General features: G+C 44.2%; 1 protein-coding gene across 7 annotated transcripts in view; it reads right to left on the bottom strand.

The window, feature by feature from the left end:
• Positions 1-21,694, bottom strand: part of ACTN1 (actinin alpha 1) — an 86,133-nt gene that overhangs the window by 43,016 nt on the left and 21,423 nt on the right. For all 7 annotated transcript variants that reach the window (XM_054515043.1, XM_036383468.2, XM_036383466.2 and 4 more), the window contains exon 2: positions 2,431-2,545. In XM_054515043.1, coding sequence (XP_054371018.1) covers positions 2,431-2,545 — 115 coding nt within the window. The remainder of the gene's footprint in view (positions 1-2,430; positions 2,546-21,694) is intronic.

The raw sequence follows: 21,694 nt of genomic DNA, 5'->3' as shown, positions 1-21,694 counted from the left end.
TGTACAGTGACTGGGAACAAGGGGCTCTTGTGGGGCTGAAAGGGGACCTGTCAGCAGCACAGCTCACCACCAGAAGGTACCGCACCGAGTAAAACTGAAGCACTCTCCTCTTGCAGACCATCATTGCTTCCCATACTTCGGGAAACTGCACTGGATGGGAAAACTGCTTCCTACTTGCCCCAGATGCCTGGCACCAATGTGTTCCCAAGGACACCTGTGAGGGTCTCCCTCCCTGAAACAGCTTTCCCACAGTCCCAGTGGCAGTCCCTCTTCCACCCCAGGGTCTCAGGAAGCTTCCCTGATGCAGGCTCCATCCCTCCAGCCATGGCAGAGTGCAGCAGCAGCAGCAGGCACCCTGCAGCAGGGGCAGAGGGAGGGAGATAGTGCTCCCAGCCAGGTGGAGGAGGCACCCAGCTCCACATGGCTCTCAGCCAAGCTGACCCAGCACTCTCATGGCTGAAAGCTCTTACAGCTTCCTACTCTGGGTTAGAGGAGATCAGCCTGACACAGAGAAAACCTGCCCATGCCAAATTCCCATCAGCAGCTCTGCAGTCCCCCAAAATATGTGAAGAGGAAAGCGTGAGCCAAGAGCTGAAAGGAAAGGCCAGAAGCTGGAACTGGAGGGCTACCAGCCACCCAGAGACTCACCATTTTGGCAGATGATGAGTGGCCATGGCAAAAAAATACAGGTGAGCCCTTGCCAAACATCAGGAGACTCCTGACCCTCATACACTGCTCCCCATATGGGCTGCTACTGCCCCAGCTATGGACTGAAGGGGTTGCTAGAGGAGCTGGTAGCTGAAAGAGGCTCTGCATGAGCACTGGGGCTCACAATGGATAAGGGAACTGCAATGATGGAAGTGAAATGAGGAAAACATGTGCTATGTTTCTCTTTTTTTGCCACTGTACTTAGGAGAGCTGTACCGTAGCTTCTGCTGCCTCTAGGGAGAGGATGCTCAGTCTTAAGAGAGTGAAGGACCATGGCCTCTGGTGGGATGCAGTTCCCAGCTGTCCCCCACACCTGTGCCCCCTGGTCATGCAGCTGCAGGCACAGAGCCACTCTGCACTGGGACAGGGACATGCCATGCCTGTGACACTGCAATTGGAAGCCCCTGACTTCTTCTCAAACAGAGGTGGATCTGACAGGACATGCCAGTGAGCTACCAAAGGGACAACAGCAGAGGAAGAGTGGGAGATGATGCAAGGAAACGAAGCAGCATGAGATACAAGATCCCTGCTTTAGCACCAAGCCTCATCAGCCTTCTCCTGCACATCCTTCTCTTCCCTATCTTCCAACCCAGCCATTAGAAGCTCAGCCCATCTGTCAAGGCCCATCTGCCCCAGGGTCCTCTCTGAGGGAACATAAATACAGAAAATACACTAACAGGACTCTGCTACCTCATTTCTTACAAGCACTGCAGAAACAATGTGCACACCGCAAAGTTTTGATAGTGTTTCAAACTCAGATCCCTCCAAACCACCAGCATGGGCAAACTCCCTGAGATTTCATTCTATATTCATAACTTCTTGAAAAACACTGCCAATAAACTGACAGAATCTTTACACAAAATGGAAAAAGGGAAGGTAAGGAAAGAAAAGGGACATAGGACAATCTGTCTGAGTGCTACTATCATGGCCCTTTAATTGAAAAATATACCAAGGTCAGGAATTCAAGTCACTGGATTGCTGTAACTGGCTCAAAAGCCATCAAAACAAAGTCTGTGAGCTGGGGTGAACAATCCCAGTTTGATAAATACAGTCTTGCCCTCCTTCAATCCCTCCTACAACACTTTAGTAACGTATTTATTTCATGAGCACATCAAAAGGGATTACTGCTTACATGAAATAATCCCTGAGAGATATCTGTCTAGTAGTGGGACAATTGTGACACAGAATAAAAACAAATCTGACCTAACTTGTTCATGCCACTGCTTTTATTTCAGAGGGATTTTTTTTCCCCATGAAGGTTTGAGCACTAAGCTCAGATTGAAACTAGAACGGAACAACTTGAGTCATGGCTGAAACTGAATGACACAGAAGATTTACTGGTTTGACTCCCTTCTTCCAGTAACTTCTATCATACTCCCACTGCCATGATTTCCTAGTGCAGCATTCCCACACTTTCCAGAGCTGCTTCATCAGCCCTGCCAAGCAGTAAGAGCCACTGCCTGGATCTTCACAGGAGGCTGTGCATTCCTGACAGGCAGAGAAAAGCCAAAAAGCCAGAGCAGGAATGCAATAGGCAGCCTGCACAGGCCATGAGCTTTGGAGTACATTCCAAAATGGCCAGTGCTGAAGACATATATTTGTTAGGGAGAAATTTGTTCCGAATCAGGAAGCAGCTGTTCTTCCATTTCAGCAAAAACTGCAGCATCACAGCCCTTGCAATCAGCATCCTGCACGGGCAGCACCGCACAGAACCTCTCTCACCTGAAATGACTTCCAGAAGTAACATGAGTTTAAGACCATCCCTGAAATCTTCCTCTATGTTCTCAATCTGTGTCCCAGCCTTGCGGAGGTGAGAATTACACCATGCTGTAAATGTCTAAAACACAAAAAAGGAAAGGGGGGGAAAAAAAAAGGCAGTCAGTAATCTTCCCACAAACCAAACAACAATTCGCAACCAAATCAGTGCTGTTAAGTACCATGACAAACGCTCATCAAGTTCTCATCTCTCCATCCATGTCCTTGTGGAGCACAAGCATTTGCACCTCTAAAAACCCAAAGAAGATGCAGGATGTTTCTGTAGCAGAGGGAATCTGAGACAGTCATTTCACAGCTCCAGCACATCTGATGTTCTGGAGAGGCTCCTCATTTTCTGTTTGGCTTAGAATACCTTGAAAGCGATTTTTAAGCATGCTAAGTGCTCAGATTGCTGAAGACTTCCAGTGGTATTAGATAGCACATATTATTATGAAGGAGAACAGAGAACAGCATTCCAGATTATCTTGTCCCTAGAGAGGTGCTTGAGAGAAAAACAGAACCATTCTTCAACCACTCTGATCTACTCCATCCCCAGCAACCCTTAGACACTGAAGGAGAGCCTGCTGAGCTCCTCAGGCACATAAATCACATCCCAGTAGTGTCTGTCCTGCTGCATCCATTCTCACTGACTAACTGCTAAGCAGACCTCCTTTTCCTGTGATCATCCCACCTTTCCTCCCCCATCACATACATGGAAGAGTAAATACTTTCTGAATGAGGATAATATCACCCAGTAGAAGTGCAGGTCCTAGAAAGGATACAGGTAACCATTACTTAGTGACACTACTGTCTAGCACAGCCCCAAAACTCCCACTACTTGAGAGCCTCTGGCAGAAGCACCATTGCAGCCATCTCAAAAATAAAATCACAGCCACTCTGTAATTAGTGATACCATGCACCACCACTGGAATAATAATCCGAGTCTGAAGTGCAGGACAGACTGAGGCCCAAAGTACAATACAGCCAGTTCTATGCAGGCTAAACAAAACTCTTTTTTGAAAGCACCTTCTGACTTCAACTAGTAAAGACAAAAGTATCTCTCATGTGAGAGAAATTGATTTCACCACAACAGATGACAACACATTTTTTGTGGTTGCAATCTGTAAGCCCATGCTCTGAACAATGGGCATGTGGGGCACTGACAGGGGAGAGACCATCTCTTCCAAGAGATGTGACAGGAGTTATCTCAAAAGAGTACCATGTGAACTAGTCTGAAAAGAAAAGTTTGATGATCAAAGCACAAGGAGCAAATATAAAACATCTCAGACACCTCTGTGTGGCATAGACTTAGATAGTTGAATCAAAGAGCTGAATCTCATCTGAACGTGCAGAAGCTGTCTGACACAAAACTACTGTTTGAAGAGTAAATGGGAGCAACCAGGAAGACAAGTTTGCTCAAGTGCTAATGAATGTGTTTGCCAGTGTTTGAATAGCAGACCAAGTAAACCCTTTCCTTTGTACAACCTGATAACCCCTCTATCACTCTCTAAATAGAAGTCTGAGGTTACTCAAAAATGAATGTATCCAAAAGCCCAGTGCTACCACAAGGAAAGTCTTCCCTCCCTCTCCCAGATGTGGTCCTGGAGCCAATTCAACTCACTGACCAGGCAAAGAAAACTGTTTACTTTCTTAAGGCTGGTCTTCTGCTCAGTAGTGCATGGAGGCAGTTCAGCAGAATTTTAACAAGCCTCTACAAAAAAAATTGGGCACACAAGGGCCAAGCAGGAGGGTGGAGTGGACCACAGCAGTCATGCCATTTTAAGCTGCTGGAGAACCACAGAAGGAAGGACTCATTTAATACTGAATCACAGCATGGCAAAAATTCAGAAAGGCTTTACTACTTATGCATGGGATTTCAAAAGAAAGATCACTCCAAATGACAACAGGATTGTTCTTCAGTGTCTCAAAGCTGGGCTTTCACTACTAACCTGCTCTCATTTGAGTTCACCAGACCACAAATAGTGCGGCAGAATCTTTCCTTGGAAAAAGCATTGCTCAACAGCTGCCAAGGCTTCCACTGCTGTGCTTTGGCCTTGTTCTCCACTGGGACTGTGGAATGGAGCAGGACAACAGCACAGCTGTAAATACTTTTACGGCAATGGCCCTTTGGACACATGCATGTATTGTGAAAGTCTGGGATCTCTTTTTTCAAAATGGCCTGGTTTTCTTCCAGATTTGGAAGCTTGGAAAAAAGAAGAGTAAGTAATTAAGCACCTTTTATTGCTTTTTATTATTAATCCCCTGAGAAAAAAAAAGAGGTGGTGGGTTGGTTTTTTTTTTTGGAATAAAAATGGTTTTATTTGGAAAAGGGCCCTATATCCTGAAGTATATCCTTTTGGTTCTCTTTTCTTCATTCTACTGCTTGAGCTGTATTACAAGAAGAGAGGTTAATTTATTTGGCTCCCTTTTGCAGCCAAGCTACTTCACTCTTCCAATGTGGAAGAGTGGGCAATGAGAGCAGAGATGCTTTCAAATGCTATATCATCATCACATATCAAAGTATGAGAGTAAGTTTTGTCAGAAAAGTTGTGGATGTCCATGAACCTCCTTCTCATATGTGGACAAAATACCTTGAGCTAGTGTCTGGACCTCGGTGACATTACAGAATTCATGTTGATTTGAGGAAGAACCCTGAGAGCTAACTCACAGGCTACAAGGCTACACTTTTAGTTCTTGTCTGACTTCTCTGAAGTCATTTCAGCTTTGTTCTCCATCAGCCCAACGCAGATCAGACATCTCTGCTTTAAATCACTGATAATTCCAATAGAGTTCTACAGGGCATCTCTCTGCACAGTTTGAGGGTGGAAGAGAGTCACCAGTTCTACACTTCCAAGAAACACAGATGAAGTTAAATGCAAACCACAAATCTTCTAAACTTTGCTTTATTGAAAAGCCTGGCAGGATAACTAGATCAGTGAGAGTATTTTTATTGCTGCAAGAGTCACCTAGGGCTTGGTGGGAAACAAAATCCCAGAGCCAGCACCAACTTCTCAGCTGGAACCATCTCCATCTCATCATGGCCTCAGACAGGCTGAGTGACACAATCCCACAGAACACTGCCATTAGCCATGAGTGGCAGAATGGACACTTCAGCTTCTCAAGAACTCGGACCCTGAAGGGTGAATGGATGGAGCACAGACAGTTTCCATGAGACTGTTCCCAGATGCACAAACATTTTCTCAAAGCATCTTAAGGTCCCACAGGAATTCCAACAAGCATAATACTATAAGCAGCACAACAGCATATGTGAACAGCAACAACCAGCATCCCAGTGTGGATGCATTAGGCCATTTTAAAAGAAAGCAGGATTATGAATGCATTTAATAACTGCAGTGGGACTCACAAACTCTATTCACCACAGATCAACCCAGAACAAAATCTATCAAAACATAATCTTCAGAAAACAGCTTTATGTTGCATTTGCTGTACATACTACAGAGGGGTAAAACACCTTCTTACTTCAAAGCAGTAAACTGGAAAGAGATCTGACAGATAGGGGAAGCCTGGAGAAGTCATAAAAGCAGAGGGAAGCAAGAGAAAGGAGAGCTGAAATTTTTGCTGTCCACTGAGTCTTGCAATCCTGGCAGTCTTGTTTAGAGCCATTTTTACTGACTTGGCTTCATGCATCTGCACAGGATCCTTTTTGTTATTCTAGGAAACCTACTGAAACCTCCCACTCACCCCAGCCACCTTCTGGGCAGTACAGCCACTCCTCCCTACGCCTTGAGTCACAGCTACCAGTGGCAATCAGCTCGGTGGCAGCTAAGCCCTGCTGTGCTGCCTGGCACCAGCAAACAAGTTCTCAAAAGTGGAAAGGGCTGTCAAAAGCAGCCAGTCACCTTTCTGGTGCAGGCCTGTGCCTGGGAGCAGTCAGGCAAGGAAAAAACCACAAAAAACCACCACACCTGCATTTGTTGCGGTGAGGTGACTTGCATCCAGTTCAGAAGGCAAAAATACACTGCCAGGCAAGAAGCTGCTCAGAAACAGCAGAGGTTCTTCCTTGCTGTTTGCAGACACAAAGTCTGGAGATTATTCTCATGCTTACTTCTAACTCCCTGTCCCAAAGACAAGAAAACAAATAGTCTGTTAACGTTGAGGCTTATGGAAGTTTTAGAGCTGGAAAACTACTTACTGTTAAATAATAGCACAGAAACCTCACACCATAAATTTTCTGTGGCAACTGCACAAGAGGTGCAAACAGAGCTGTGTTTCTTGGCCCTTGGATCTTTCCATATATTGTACTTGCAATTTTATTTTTGGACACAACAGATTGCCAAGATACCCCTGCAGGTCTGCCTCTTGTTCACTATGGAAGATGTCTGATGAAGGAGCACGTGTGTTTGCATGTACATGGATGCATTTCTCATCAGTGCTCTCTGGACTCCCTGCTCCTATCTAGCTATGATTTGTAGCTTTTTCTGTTTGTGGTTTTGGATTTTTTTTCCTTTTTACATCCCAGCCTAAGCAAGATCCCTGACAACAAGATCAACTCTTGCTATTTGGCTGCTGGGTCCTGCACGAGCAATAGCACATTGGTATTCTACCACAATACAACCTGTCAGATAACAAAAAGAATAACAAATATCAAAAGTAAGCAAATATGATTAACTGTTCTGCTGCCTCAGTATATTTACTGCTGGGGTATCCTCTGCAAGGCTACCTGTACGCCTATTTTAATAGTCATGCACACCCTTTTTCTTGACACAACATGAGAAGTCTTTGCTTCTTCACTGTATTAACCCTTCCCCAGTCACGAGCTAGTTAAAACAACAGCCAGGTGATAGCTAGTCCTGCAACCAAAACTCTAATGAGACACCATCTTCAGCTAGATCCTTCCAGGTGTCTCTCAGCCCTGCCAACTGCAAACCTACCCATACCACTTGCGCATACACACATGCACTCTCTGGTATTCTCTGCACTTCCCCAACATTTGCTTTTGTTCCCGAAAGCCAATAACCTTTCCCCTCCACACTTATTTCCAACCTGAGTACCTTTCCGGTACCAAAGTGGCTCAGGAGAAATCCTGAAACCTAGGGAAGCAGAACAGTAAGTGAACATTTTAAGTTTAAAGAATGTTTCTGCCCCAAAAGCAGCAGCACCAATACCACTTGGAGCAAATCTAGAGAGCTCTTTGCTGAAAGAAGGCAGTCATAAGGCACTTGGGCTGCTGAGCAATTTTAGCAGTGTAAATGTCAAAGCTACCACAGCCACATAAATGACAGATACTAAAACAATAAATAAATGGTCAGTTTCATCTCTTTGTGGCTGTGACAGTGACATTCCAGCTTTATCTGACCTTTCCAGATGCTCTTTACTTCTCCCCTTGCTAAATAACCCTTCCACACAGCCCTGCTTTCCATGGGTCAATGTAAACTTTCGGACACAGCCAAGAGACTGCCATATTTGTGTAACAGCCCTGGAGAAGCTGTAACTGAGCCAGAGCAGGGCTCATTGCCTCTCTTCTGACAGGAGAAAGGTCTGGCTGTAGCAGAAGAATTCACTGGAGCACTGCCTCTCCAGACCACCACCACTGTGCTCAAAGAGCAGCAGTGTTCACAGCCACCAGGGCACCCCTCATTCCTGGTATTTGTGCTGGGGATGAATTTTAATCAAGTACTTCAACACAGCTCTGCTGTTGAGATTTGTCCACTAAGGTTTGGCTCCTGTTAAGAGGGGATAGAGATGCTAGCACACAAATCTCAACCTAGTGGCACAGTTTGATGCTGTCTACACATGTGCTCTGCAAAGGGAAGTCTTGAGTGGGCTGAAAGCTATGGGTGCTAGCCTAGGCTTTCTTCTAGTGTTGTAGGGGAAATGACAGCAGGACTCCCTTTCCAGTCACCAGAAAAAAAAAGCAGGATGTTCAAACAATATTTCATACATGGCTGAAAAACAAAATCAATTTACCCAGCTGCAAGAGCTGCACCCAGCTGCAAGAGCTGCACCCAGCTGCAAGAGCTGCACTCCTGCTAGTCATGCAGTTAGCAGCACCCCGGGCTTCTGACTGCACAGCCGGGCTGGATTCCCTGCCTGGCCTGACACAAACCCTCTGAGGCTCCTGTTTACTGCAACACCACACATTCCTTACAGCACTGCTGGGACAAAGCAGCTAATTCTTGCAACAACTTTTACACCCAACTCCATGCTGAAAGGAATTTTATTTAAATTATCTGAAACAAGGACTGATGCAATCATCTAATAACATTTAATAGTTTATTATAGCAGGCAGAAAACTGCACACAGAGCTTTTTTTAAGCAATAGGATTACTAATAAAGCAGTCCAGCTGCCCCTTAATGGTATCCTTTGCACCTTGGTAGCCTGGAAGCTGAACATATTATGTCAATTAAGGAGGATGCTAGCCCATGGCCACCACAACTCTCTCTCTCTCTCTTGCTACTTGAACAGAGAGACCAGGCCATCATCAACTTACTAACTGGAAGGATTTGGCTGGGGAGGCCATGAAAAATAAAGCTCAACAATCCAGTTCCAGTTTCCCCTCATTCAGCAGTAACTAATTTACTAGCATTACCTCTCAAGGTCTCATGTGATTTTCCCTTTCCTAATGCTACTGCTCTGAATCCTCCTTTCACATCTTAAAGCACTTGGTAGAAATGCTGGGGTCTCGTGGGTGGCTGCTTAACACTCTCCCCACACTCAACACAGACTCAATTGACAGGCTTGGTTGCAGCTTCTTTTTCTGCACAAGTCTGTGATATAAGCTGACAAGGAGGTGCTCATTTAATTGGGCAGTAAGTACAAAGTAATCCTACATCCTGTCAACACCCTGGCAAAAGAAAGGCCATGGCTGGACATAACAGATCACACCAACCACCCCAGTGAAGAAAGTTGGGCATTAAAAGGCTGTTCATGAGATACAACTGAACCATGGAGTATTTTCTCTGCCTATATGCTGCATGTGACAGAAGCTTTATACACATACATATTATTGGTTTTTAATAGTGATGGAGGAAGTGCAGACTTACTACAGCCTTACTTCTGTATACTACACCTCTTGGATTACTCCTTGGTGTGCTTGGATATCTGCTAGAATGCCCAAAAATACTCAAAAATGGTTGTCCTCTTCCCTCAGGGGAGCCCTAGGAATTGCAGATCCTCTACACAAACCTCATCACAACTATACGGAGCCACCCAAAGGGCCTTTTATTCAAATCTGAATTAAGAGAAAAGTCACCATTTGCCATAGTCCCCAATCTCATCTTCCAACCTGAAATACCTTCACTACATGCTGCTTTGCACTGGAAGCCACATTCCAATTTTGAAAAGAAGAAAGGCATTTGATAAGCCCTATTGGTATTTATGTTCCAAGCCCAGCCTCCAGGACACAGGGGTGGTGTGTGTTTGTGTTGACAAGTTACATTATCAGCAGCTGACCTCTAAAGAATTACAGGTATGATGCTCAATGAGAAGTAGGCTGCACAATGAAGAGCTTTGCCTTCCAATAGAGTTGGCCTTTTAGAAGGGCTGAAGGCATTACATGGATATTCAGAAGGAATCATTACAGACACTCACAGCACAGTTTCACCACCTCCACAAAAGGAGTTCAGTACTACTAGCATCAGTGCTAATGCACTGTTCTGGCTTAATTGCAGCTGCTGAGTTCTAATATAGCCCACACTACTTTCTGAAGTGCTACGCCCTGGAAACGGGAGGTATCATTACACTGTACTGTGCAGTACCAGCATCTGCTCAAAGAACCATCTGGTGGCTGCATAAAGACTTACTGAAGGTGAAAAGGCAAATTGTAAGTCTACTTGCATTTACCAACCCCAGGGCACAGCCCTTGCAGTTTGGAAACACAGAACTCAGTCACTTTTTAATCACTTTCCAAAACCCATCTCTGTAGCTCAGGATGAGAACAACAGTACAGCAGTAAGAGCTCCATCCCTAAGTGGAAACAGCATAAGCCAGCTTGGATGTCACTGGCAGTGTGAAGTTCTCCACTGAAGTCTCTCTTTGTCCAGAGGAGCTAGGAGCTGCTGCACAGAGAAAATAAACTCTTCTGACAGCCAATTCATCCTTTTGGACACTGGCAATGAATCAGCAACACATCGCTTGCAAGAAGCACCAAGTAAATTCAGGGCAGGAATTTTCATTTTTGGTCAGTGGAATACAGTTCTCAGCGTCTTGCATAGTTTTTAATTCTCATATCCTGGAAGATAGGACAAAAAAGGAAAAACCCAAAGTCTGTTCCACATTGGTTTCCCAGTGCATGGTGTTAACTGCTTTGGAGCCAGAACACGCCCTTTTATTAGCTAACAACAGGCTAAAGTGGCGAGGGCAGAAATCTCAATCCAGCACACTTCCTGTCCAACACAGGGTAAATATTTGTTCTCCTCTACATTTGTGCCTCTGGAGCCTTTAACTCCACTTCTGCTACAAAGCTGCACCATTCCATGCAGAATCTGCTTCTGGTATTTGAAAGCTACTGACCATTAAATCAATGAGTTGGCTGGTATTTCAGGCCAATAAAATATAAGCTCTCTTTATTCCTGAGTTACCAGAGAGCACTAATAGCTAGGAAAACACAAGAAGTCTCTGAACATGCAAAAACAATGAAAAAAAACCCAAAACTATACAAGGATATCAACTGGCTACAAGTAAGGTCCTCTAAAGTTTACCATGAGGTTCAGACTAGCAAGACTCTTCATTATACTCCTCTCTCCTATGAAATCAGCTCATAAATGTCAACTTGCCTCCAAGCTCTCTCGTAACAAAAATTAAACAGAGCTTGTCTCTGCATTTTATATGCTGAATTTCCCACATGCTTTATAGCATTTCAAGATATACTGAAAGAAATCACTTTACCACACTAGAATGCAACTATTTATGGACTGAAAAGTAGCAGCAAACCACTGAATGCCAGACTGTTTGATTCCTGGAAGCTGAACTCCAACTGCTCAGCACAGAATAGGGCCAAGACACCAGGATGAAAGCCTGCACAAGCAGCCTTATATTCCTGATGGCAGCCTGCACCTTATATCTCACCATCCAGGTTTATTCAGACCCAGTACTGATTTCCTGGTGAAGGTGAGGTGTCACCCACCTGGTCCCAGGAAAAGGCTGGGGGGAGGACAGAGAACACCTGGCACTGTAACACAAAGCAGGACATGCAGCTCTGCTCCAGCTCTGGCCTATCTGAGAGCATGGGCCAAAGGTACAAGATTTCTTTCAACTTGAAGCAGGTCAGGGAAGCACCTTCCCTCTGGTGGATTCACAGGCAGACACAAACTCAACTGCTCCAATGAAGACTTGTCTTGCTCCTGCCATGAAGGAATATGTATGGGGCCTGGTAGTTTATTCTAAGTCCAAAGATCCAACAGTGCAGGAGCTGATCTGGCTAAAAGCCCTTCTGCAGTGTAGGTTCAGAGACATCTGGGACTGCCCAGAGCTTCCTGGGAGGATTCACAGGTGGTGTTTTTTCTGGGGCTCTTCCTTGGCTGTTTACTTTGCTGATGATGGGAAAGGGAGGAAGAGGAAGTTACCGCTTCATTTATCCAGGTTTTTTAAATACAGAGCTATGTAAACAGGTTGACTAATTGAAACAACTGAATGTATTGCCCACTGCTCTGTACGAACATTGCAAAACTAGCACAAAGCATTGGTAAAAGTTTAGGGATTCTGGAGCTCTAGAACATAAAAATCTTGAAATAATCTGGTTTTCTAAGGGCAAATGTTTTGGATAAAAGAAATGATAGCTGTATTTCAAGCAATAAAGGGCCTCCAGAACAGTGTTTGGCCTGAAGCCTTAGAGGTCCCTGTCAAAGAGCAAGGAATCAGAAAGGATAGGCTACATGGCATAGATGTACTATGTATTTGGGCTTCACTCCCATCACCAGTAACACCAACTCTTGGATAAAACATACAGAAAAGAAGTAAGATTTTTGGCTACATTTATCTCCTTAGCCACCATCGCTGTCCCTGACACAATGTGCTGTCAGAGTCATTTGCAACTGTGAAAATGCATAATTCCCAGCTCCAGAGGGGTCATTCCCAGCTCCACAAGAGGCGCCTTTTGAACAAGGTCTTCAATTGTTAGGGGTCATTCACCTGAAATAGGATTTTCCAAAATTAAGAAAGTTGCTCCTGGGTCAAGATGACTCTGATTCACATGTGCTACCAAAGAAGTAAGGGCCCTGAAGATGCACAAGGATCTTACTGTGCTAGGAACTACCATACACAGGGTGAAAAGCTCCTCTGTGCTCCAAAGCACTTCAGTGTGACACTTGAGATGAGGATGGAAGTAAGTAGGCAGTGTTAGTCAGGCTGCTTGGCAGTGGTCTCAGCACACCCACAGCCTACCTCTTGTCATTTTCTATATCAAGATCATAGTAAACTAGAGATTTGATCCACAAAGACTGATCCTCTCCGAAAAAGGAACGGTTCACAACCCCTACAAGTGACACAAACGTGTCTGAACTGCAGCCCCCTGTGCCTGAATCCCCCCCACTCTCCAATGCTTGGAGCCATCAGGTTGTTCTCAGTAGCCACATCCATGATACAGTGCATTCGGCTCTGCATTGGTCCATGCTGCTGGTGCTGCCAGCCTAACCTAAGGGAAACAATGTAACTGTGCCAGTCTGCAGCAGATCACACCTAGCAAGTCAGGCAGCACAAACAAGAGCAAGAAAACAATTGGAAATGCAATGAGCAGACAGCTGGCATCAGGGGCTGGTACAAGTGCAGGCTGACATCTCACAGCAGAGGCTGAAATAGGGCCTTAAACACAGGTACCTCATATTTAATAAGGTGAAGAAATGGATGGTACTGAAGAGACATGAACTGAAGGACATGTTTAAAAGTGATGGATGACAAAAATTACTGCTGCAGTTGTTTGGGTGAATGTGACTGGATTGCTTTGTGGAGGTCAGAAAAAAAAGAATTGCCATTACTCAAACATAAGATAATTGAGAGTCTTTGTGAGAGCTGCATGGAGGTTCATCAGCCATTCTGGAATAAATAAAATGTCAGGTCAGAGCAGGGAATGTCACACCTATTGTTGGATAAAAGGATTTAACTGATCTGGGCGAAGGCAAGACACTGAATGTTTACATGAAGGCACTGTAAAAAAGTCTCACTGCTAATTCACGTGAGCAGTAAATGTCTCCTGAAGTGCAAAATACAGAACTGAGCCTTGGGAACACTGAAAAGTGACCACCTGAGCATCCCTTCTTCCTCCCACCTCCACCTCCTGCAACACAGAGCAACAGAGACTGAGAAGGTGGAACTGCTCATCCATCTGCCCCCAAGCAGATGTGCTCCTTTCACCTGCACAAACAGACCTTTTACTGCTGTTACCTCTGTAAAGCCAGCACAGACAATTGGGGTGGGACTGAGATCTACACTTTCTCAGGAATGAGGAGCAGGTAAGTCTTTAGTGTGGCACAAGCTTTCCAGTGTGTCCATCCCATGACTAATTGAACCTGCAGGCCTTCAATAGTGCACAGACAAGCAGTGTCAGGATTATCAGATCCTCAGTGAATTGCTGGGAGTTGACCACAGGAATTTTGCCTCCCAGGCTTTAACTCTTAGGTGCACTCACATATTTGCACAGTTGTAGGTTCAACAGTTTTTTCACTTAGTTTAAATGAAACCACTAATAACAAAAAAATTAAATAGATCAGTGTCTCTGTGTCTTGTGGTTGTAGGGACAAGTATTTATTATGGTAATGGCCATATTTAAAATTGAATTGTACTGTCACTTTCTTTTACTTGGATACCAAAAGTACAAAAGCTACTACGGGTGGTGAGATTATGAAGATGGTCTTTTCTGGAATCTTAAGACATATTCTGTGCTTAGGCATAAATATGACATCTAAGAGTAGACTACAACAGGATTTAAGCTCTCTACAATATCACTGAATAGCATGTTATTTCTCAGTGAACATCACAGCCCAGGAGGGGTCTAATTAGTGAGTATCTTCATGGGCCTCAAGGCACCTGCATGCCACTGCAAGCTTCTAGCACTGACTTACACCACACACACCACAAGTGATGGGATCTTCTGTCTTCATGCAGTAAATATAGTCCTGACTGGTACTGAGGTGTGCTTTGAGCAATCTGTGAGTACACCTGGACAGCACAGTGAAAAGCAGTGTAAAGCATCCCAGCCAAGGCACCAGAAACACTGGTGGTGGTACAGCACAGCTTAGCAATGACTATCCAACATAGGGGCTGTAACAGGAACCTAGGGCACAGTCCCCCACAGAGACTGGGACCCAGCAAACAGGGGAACTGAGGCTGAGTAGTACAACAAAGAAAAGAAGGGGAGTTCACATTTTCCCAGCATGTTGCATTCAGACCAGGATGTAGATGTTAAAACAAAGTAAGGAAAAAAGGACAGCTTAAGATAAAAAATGATGATAGGGCATAATTACAGCAGGAGTTTTATTCCAGACTGCTGTGGTTCAATGTTTCAGACATCCCAAGAGACCAGCAATTGCATTAAGAGTGATGGAGGCAATGCTGGCTCACCCAACATAACATCTGGCTGAGGACAGCACAGCACTCTCCTGTGCGTCCTCCAATTTGCTGTCTTTGCTCCAAACTCATGCTCCTTGGCCTTGCCCACAGCCACCAAAAATTCAGGCTGGGAGTCTAGGGACAATATACTTAACTTTAAGGGGATGTAATCTTTAGAGAGTGCCTTGATCTCATGAGCAAAACCTTGTATTTTTAATTATTTTTATCTTAATTATATTGTCCTGAGACTGTTTATGTAGTTTATCAAAGCAAGAAACACTATCTAAATGAAGTAAGACGTGGGACTGATACCAAGGACTAAAACCAAAAGAGAATAATTTCAGTTTGTTGGGTATTTTTGTCTTCTTTCTTTGATCTTTTATTCAACAGGAACCATTAGCAAAGGCAGTTCCAGTTCTTAGGAGCACAGTAGCTCTGAGCTAATATCTACTAGTATTGTTTGCTACTTTAAAAGGTTGTGCTACAGGTTTATAGTCTGATTTTCCAAAACTTTAACAAAAAGTAAAAAGGAAGCAAGACTTAAAGACACATGCACCAGGGATCTGCAATATTTTGGGAGGGTGTTGAGCTTGTTAGAACAGTTGCCCTAGGTAAAGCCTGGGAAAGGCAGCAAACTTTCTGGACTTAATCCAAAGGCTACCAAGGAGAATGTTTCCACTGACTGCTGGGAGTTGGGTCCAGGCCCGGCACTGTGGGGGAGAGTGGCAGAATGACAGAAGAAGTCTGATGACTCTGACCACATCCAAAGGAGCCGTAAGGAGCTGCTGCGTTATTTAAAAGCAGTCACGCAGAACACTTTACCAGATATTATTGGGGAAAAATTGATCTCTTTTTAAACCTAGCAGCAAGATTTCCACCATCCTGATGACAGGAAAGCCTAAGGGAGCATAGCAGGAAACACGCTGCAGGAGGAACTGGGAGGAAAACACTGCTAACCAGCCAGTTCAGCCCATCAGGAAATGTTTACTCTTTTTTATTTTTCCATGTCAAAATGCTGGAGGCTTCAAACTATGCTCTCTGAGAGACAGAGAACAAAGGGACATGGGGACACAAATCCCAGCATCAATGTCCTGGCCAAACAGACATTGCCATTGACTGGCGAGGACTTGGGGACCAGCCCAGGACTGCCTTCTGTTAAAGTCATGCTCTGCTCCACAGTCACCCCCTGAAAAGATGTGACAAGCCCAAATGTAACCTGTATTACTAACACCACTCTACTGGGTCTGGCTTGGGAAATTGGCACACAGGGCAGCCAGGAAAGCACATGAAATATTTGAACTCAAAAGCTGAATCTGTAGCAACTCCAGTGGCTGAGGACACACTGTGATTTAAGCACTAGCCACAGACACAGTCAAATTCTTGCATTTTCCCATTTCTAGGAGATGAGGTCAGAAAGCTCACCACAAGAGAGGACATATGATGTAAACTGGATGGTGAGTGCCAGAACTATGCAGGGGTTTTTTTTCTTCCTGTGCTCCACACATATCCAAAGCCTTTCCATTTATAGGAGAGGCCATTGGTATAAAAGGTGCATTCTACATCAGACCAGAGGAGGCATCATTCTGGGTATGAAAATGTTAGCTCAGTTAAGGAACAGGAGGAAAATCTCCAATGTTTTCCCTCACTAAGAGAAGCCTTCAGATGGACAGAGGACTGAAAGAGAGAAGAAAAAATCATATATTTTCATCAAGTAAAATGAATATACCTCTGAGTTTATGGTGTGCTAGCAATTTCTAATAAAGAGCACTAGATAGCCTTTTTTTTTTCTTAAACCAGCTGGAACAAAGAGGATTGGAATAATTCTTATTTGCCCTGACAAATGTCCCAAGTTACTGTGTATTAATGCAAATATCTTAGAAAAGAGCAAAGATAGAAGAAGAGTAAAATCCCAACAGAACCAAAGTTACATTTTTACAGGCAACTTTACATTATTTGTAGTATTTTCACTTCCTTACTGTAGCTCCATTTCAACCCTAATCATACTCCCATATACTTGCTTCCTAAATTGTGAGTGTTCCCAATTGATGGCTGCAAATTCCCCATTTTTAGAAAAGCCAATTTCAGGATAGCTCTGACAATTTGGCCTTTTTTCTGCTCTACAGAAAAGGGTCTGTTCACAGCAAGGGTGCATATAATAAAAATATTTCGCTACAAGTTGCAGAATTTTGCTCTAGCAGTGGAATTGTGGTATCTCTTGGGAACTGTAGTTCAGATGCATTATGCTCCCCCTTTCTTGTGGAAAGAAAGTGGGAGTTCTGCAGGAACTTGTTTAAAGGCACTGTCCACAATAAGCTACCCAGTAGGGTGGTACTTTAAGAGGTCTAATGGGTGCCCACAATGGGAGATGTAATTCCCCTTGGAAACCACCTCACAGATACAACTGAGGAATTGCTGATGGACCCCTTAGGCACCAGCATTCCCCAAAGCATTGTCAAGGCACAGGGCACACACACAGTGCTGCCAGTTTTGCCACCAATCATGCAGTTCCTCAATGCAGTGACAGCAGGCTGTCTCTAGGAGGACAGCCACTGGGAAGTGAACGTGGCAGCTCACAAGATGGTGGTTAGATGGTGGTTTGCTGAAAGAGGAGGGCTGAGAGGCAATGGTAGGGCTTAAATTTCAATTCACCTGTAGGGAGATGGATGATGAATAGTTGAGGTGACCAATTTGAATAGGGTCAGGCAAAGATTAATTATTATTTGCCTCTGCTACTGTTTAAAAAGAAGAGGTGATGAAAATTGCAAGATGATAACTGTTATTGACTCATTCTGGAACAGGAGGAGGAAAAAGGGGAGATGGGGGGCTCTAGTTCTATGTATTCTTGCATGAGAGAAATTGCAAAAATAGCTGAGTGGAGAGGGTTGTGTTACAAGAGTTAACCTCAGTCTGGCAGTGGTGGCAACAGGCTTTGGTCCAGAGAAAATGACCATATGAAAAATCTTTACTATACATGAACATAAATATAGAATTTTCCATTTCTCTTCCTTTTTCCTGGAAGCATATAGCATTTATTCCCAAAAGTTTCAAATGGCAGACACTGAAATGCTCACTGGCTCTGTGAGCAAGGAACTCCATTTCCACCTAAAAAAATTTGTATTTTAGCCTTGAACATAACGAAATCCTGCAATACGAGATATATTATCAGGTGATATGTAAAACAAATTAATTTTTAACCTCCCTGTCAAACAGAGCACAGGAGCTCACTGTGAGTCCAGCTGTACATTTACAGCATTCATGACCACAGGTGCAGTCAGTCCTTAGGGAGATACTCTACAGGATGTGCAAGCTACTGGTGGAGGTGAGCATTTGCACAGGTTGCATCCACAGGTCTCTTTAAAGCTGTGCTGCATTCTGATGAGCAGCTCACCCCACTACTGCTACTAGTTCAGGTTTCCTTTTGGCACTGGGCTCTGCAGAAACTGCTCAGAAACCACAAACCACATTTTAATAAACAAAACACATACACACAAAATAGAAATTCCACCACAACTAAAACTCAGCCATCCTTCTACTCTTTCCACCTCCCACACTGAGCTTCAAACTTGCATTTAGAAAAATCCAAAGTGACCAGCTCTGTTCAAAGCATTAAAACAGCTGGAGCACAGACACATCAGCAGTTCTAGTCCTTGTACATAGCCACTGGTAATATGTCTGCATAAACTCCTTATAAGGGTTTCTATATTTGCTTCCATTTCCAGGCTAAGCAGAATGGGAAGAAGCCACAATAAGAAGCAGTATTAGAGAACTCTAAAAGCTGGAGTGCTGTGCTCAGACACCTCAACTCCCCAACAGGGCACCCCTCTGCTCTGCTCAACAGCTGAGGTGGGATTAGTTAAAAGAGGCCAGAGGGAGCACATGGAGATGGCTGCAAGGCAAACCCTCAAATCAGAGCTCCCCAGAAACAAACAGTTTGAGCACCCCCCTCATTATGCACCAGAGAGCTCACTGTAAACACACCCTCTACTGAGGCAGAGAGCAGTAATACAAACCAGATGCTGTAGGGAATTTTTTCCCTCTTCGTCTGCACTAAATTTAAATACTGAGCTCTTCTTTTGCCAATTTATTCTTAAAGGGCCTGTACGCTTCTCTTCATCTCTATCCCACTTGCTTGAATTTAACAGCACTCAGTAACCCTCTGTGCACTTCAGCCACCCTGAGAAACACGTGCTCTTCACAAGGTCTTGAAAGCTGAGACCTAGCTTTCCAACTCCTGGGCCAGGACCCCTCACAGCTTCTCTACCCTTTCATCTCAGAACAAATGGAATCTTGCAGGTGAAATCATGGCCCTTCAAAAGCTTCCTCCTCCTTGATATAAACTGTACTTCAGGTCTTTATCTTCTGAAGAGTAATGTGGTAGAATCAACACAGGAGCTTGATTCCCACTTAGACAAAGTGTTTTGTACTTGCTTTCAAAAACTGTGCCAGGCCCGATGAACACCAAGAAAGCCCCACCAAGAAGTTAGTTAAACTACAGTGCCAAGGGCAATCCAAGGGCAATCCACCAGCCTTCTAGCCAGGGGACCAAAATGATAGTTATCCAACCACAGGCCTTGCCTCTGAGGCAAAGGAATGGAAATCCATTGCTTCAGAACATCCTGTCGCATGCCTGTCTCAGAGGCAGGGGAGGACAACACCCAAAGAGCAGTGCCCCTGCAGACAGTGGCTCCACCTGCACTACCCCCATGGCACTCCAATGTGCCCACTACCACAGCAGAGCTTGAGTGACTGCACTTGCCACAGGCATGAAGCCAGCACCACCTTCCTAGTGAAGGCTTTTTAAGTGATCATGGCTAATCGTTAAAATGGAATCAAGTTGCAGCATCGTGGAAGCTGTGGCCCTGGCTCCTCTTCCCTTTGCTGGGCTATCAAAACCCACAGCTGCTTTGGTTATCAGTAGGGCTTTTTTCCCAGGAAGCTGCCTTAGCCACTGACCGCCTCTAAACATCAGCTGTCCTTGGCGACTCATACAAATCACTAGTAATGAAACAGACAACATGCCATTCTTGAAAGATGCAAAATAATGCCAGTGCACATCTTCCTACATACAGTTGTGTTCAATTCCTGATCGGTTTCAGCTCTTCCTGAAAAGTAATGCTTCATCCTCAAAGTCAAACATTAACTTGTTTATTCTTTGATAACGAGCCATTCAGGAAGCAGCAGTACTAATGAATTCTGGCTCCCTACACTACCCCAGTGTGCTGGGGTCTAGGTAAGGAACAAACCCATTTGGCTCATTCCATCATGCCACACCTCTAAGAACGAGATGCAGCTTGCATCTTTCCTCTTTGTTGCCCAACTTTTGACTTATTTTCTCCATTGACATAATTGACTTTTCACAGGGAAACAGCTCTTCTGGAATATAAACTTGGTAAAGGATGGAAAATGAAAGCATGAAGTGGCCAGTCTCAATTGGGGGGAGAACTAAGTAGGGGGGTTACACAAAATCTCATACAAGCGCAAATATCACCTGATGTAATTACCAGTGATAGAGAAAAAGAAGATGATCAGTAAGGTGTAAACATACTTTGGTTTATAAATCCTAGCTGTGAAGAACTAGATTTAATCAAACACAGGTGAGTAACAACGACAACAAAAGTAATGGTGATAATTCCTCAAGGATTCAGCTGTATTGGAACTACACAAACATCTTACTGAATCCTAAATTAAATCAAAATAAACTGGGACAAAACTCATGCCCTTAACAAGGAGCAGTACCCAATATGTGAAACTGCAAGTACAGGTGAGGAAAGAACAGTATGAACAAGAATTATGGACATAACAGTAAGAGCACTCTGCTCATGCTGAGCCTGCATGCAGAGCACAGTGAGGTCCTGAACGTGCACAACCAGACAGCAGGAACAAAACATTTTTGTAAGCAAACTCCTTAAATCATCTGAGGTGTTCAATGTATTTCTGTTTTACAGTTCAGTAGGGAAAAGGAGGATAGAATTACACAGCAATTGTTCCATATATTTACAGCAGATTTTATGTAGCGTTTGACTTAAGTGAAGGTCAGATCAATATTCTGTGGCCTACAGTTAGTTTGCTTAGCTCTTTTAAGGCAATACAAAGGAAATCTCTCCTTTCCTGCCCCTCCCTTGCCACTCTTGGAAAAGACATTGTCAAGGTACAGAAATAATTGTGGAAACCTAGACTTTCTGTGGACATTACAGTTGCATATTAACCACCAGTGACAATAGCAGCTCTGAGGGCAGCATGGGGAGGTGCCCTTCTCTCATACAGAAAAGTGAAACCATGCAAAGGCTGGAGTACTTTTGTACCTTGTGTATTGCAAGTTCTGAAATAGTCTTACAAAAATACAAATTTTGGGTTGATATCAGAACCGGACTGCTTCAAAAAGTCCTCAGCATCCCCCACAAAACAGGGCATCAAAACCAGTGTGAATCATCACAACACATTATTTGCCTAGACTGAGTACACATGCAATCGTATCTCTTAACTCATACCCTTCCTCAGAGTTTTTTCTTCCTTTCTAGTAAGCTCTGATCTCATCTGAAATGTATGCTCTTTTAGCTGCAAGGTCCCCAGCCAGCATATGCTGCCTTTGAAACTCTCAGATGTGGCTCCTGACCACAGGAAGCTATTTGCAGTCTGGCTGGCAGTCAAGAAGAACAAAGTACAAGGATGCCTGCTGCTTTATACTTGCAAATGGGTAGCTGGAACCACTACTTTTACCAGGACAACAGG

The sequence above is a fragment of the Molothrus ater genome, chromosome 6 (assembly GCF_012460135.2).
Source record: "Molothrus ater isolate BHLD 08-10-18 breed brown headed cowbird chromosome 6, BPBGC_Mater_1.1, whole genome shotgun sequence".
NCBI classification, from domain to species: domain Eukaryota; kingdom Metazoa; phylum Chordata; class Aves; order Passeriformes; family Icteridae; genus Molothrus; species Molothrus ater.
The sequence above is the reverse complement of the archived record's forward strand: the minus strand, read 5'-3'. Positions and strand labels throughout refer to the sequence as shown.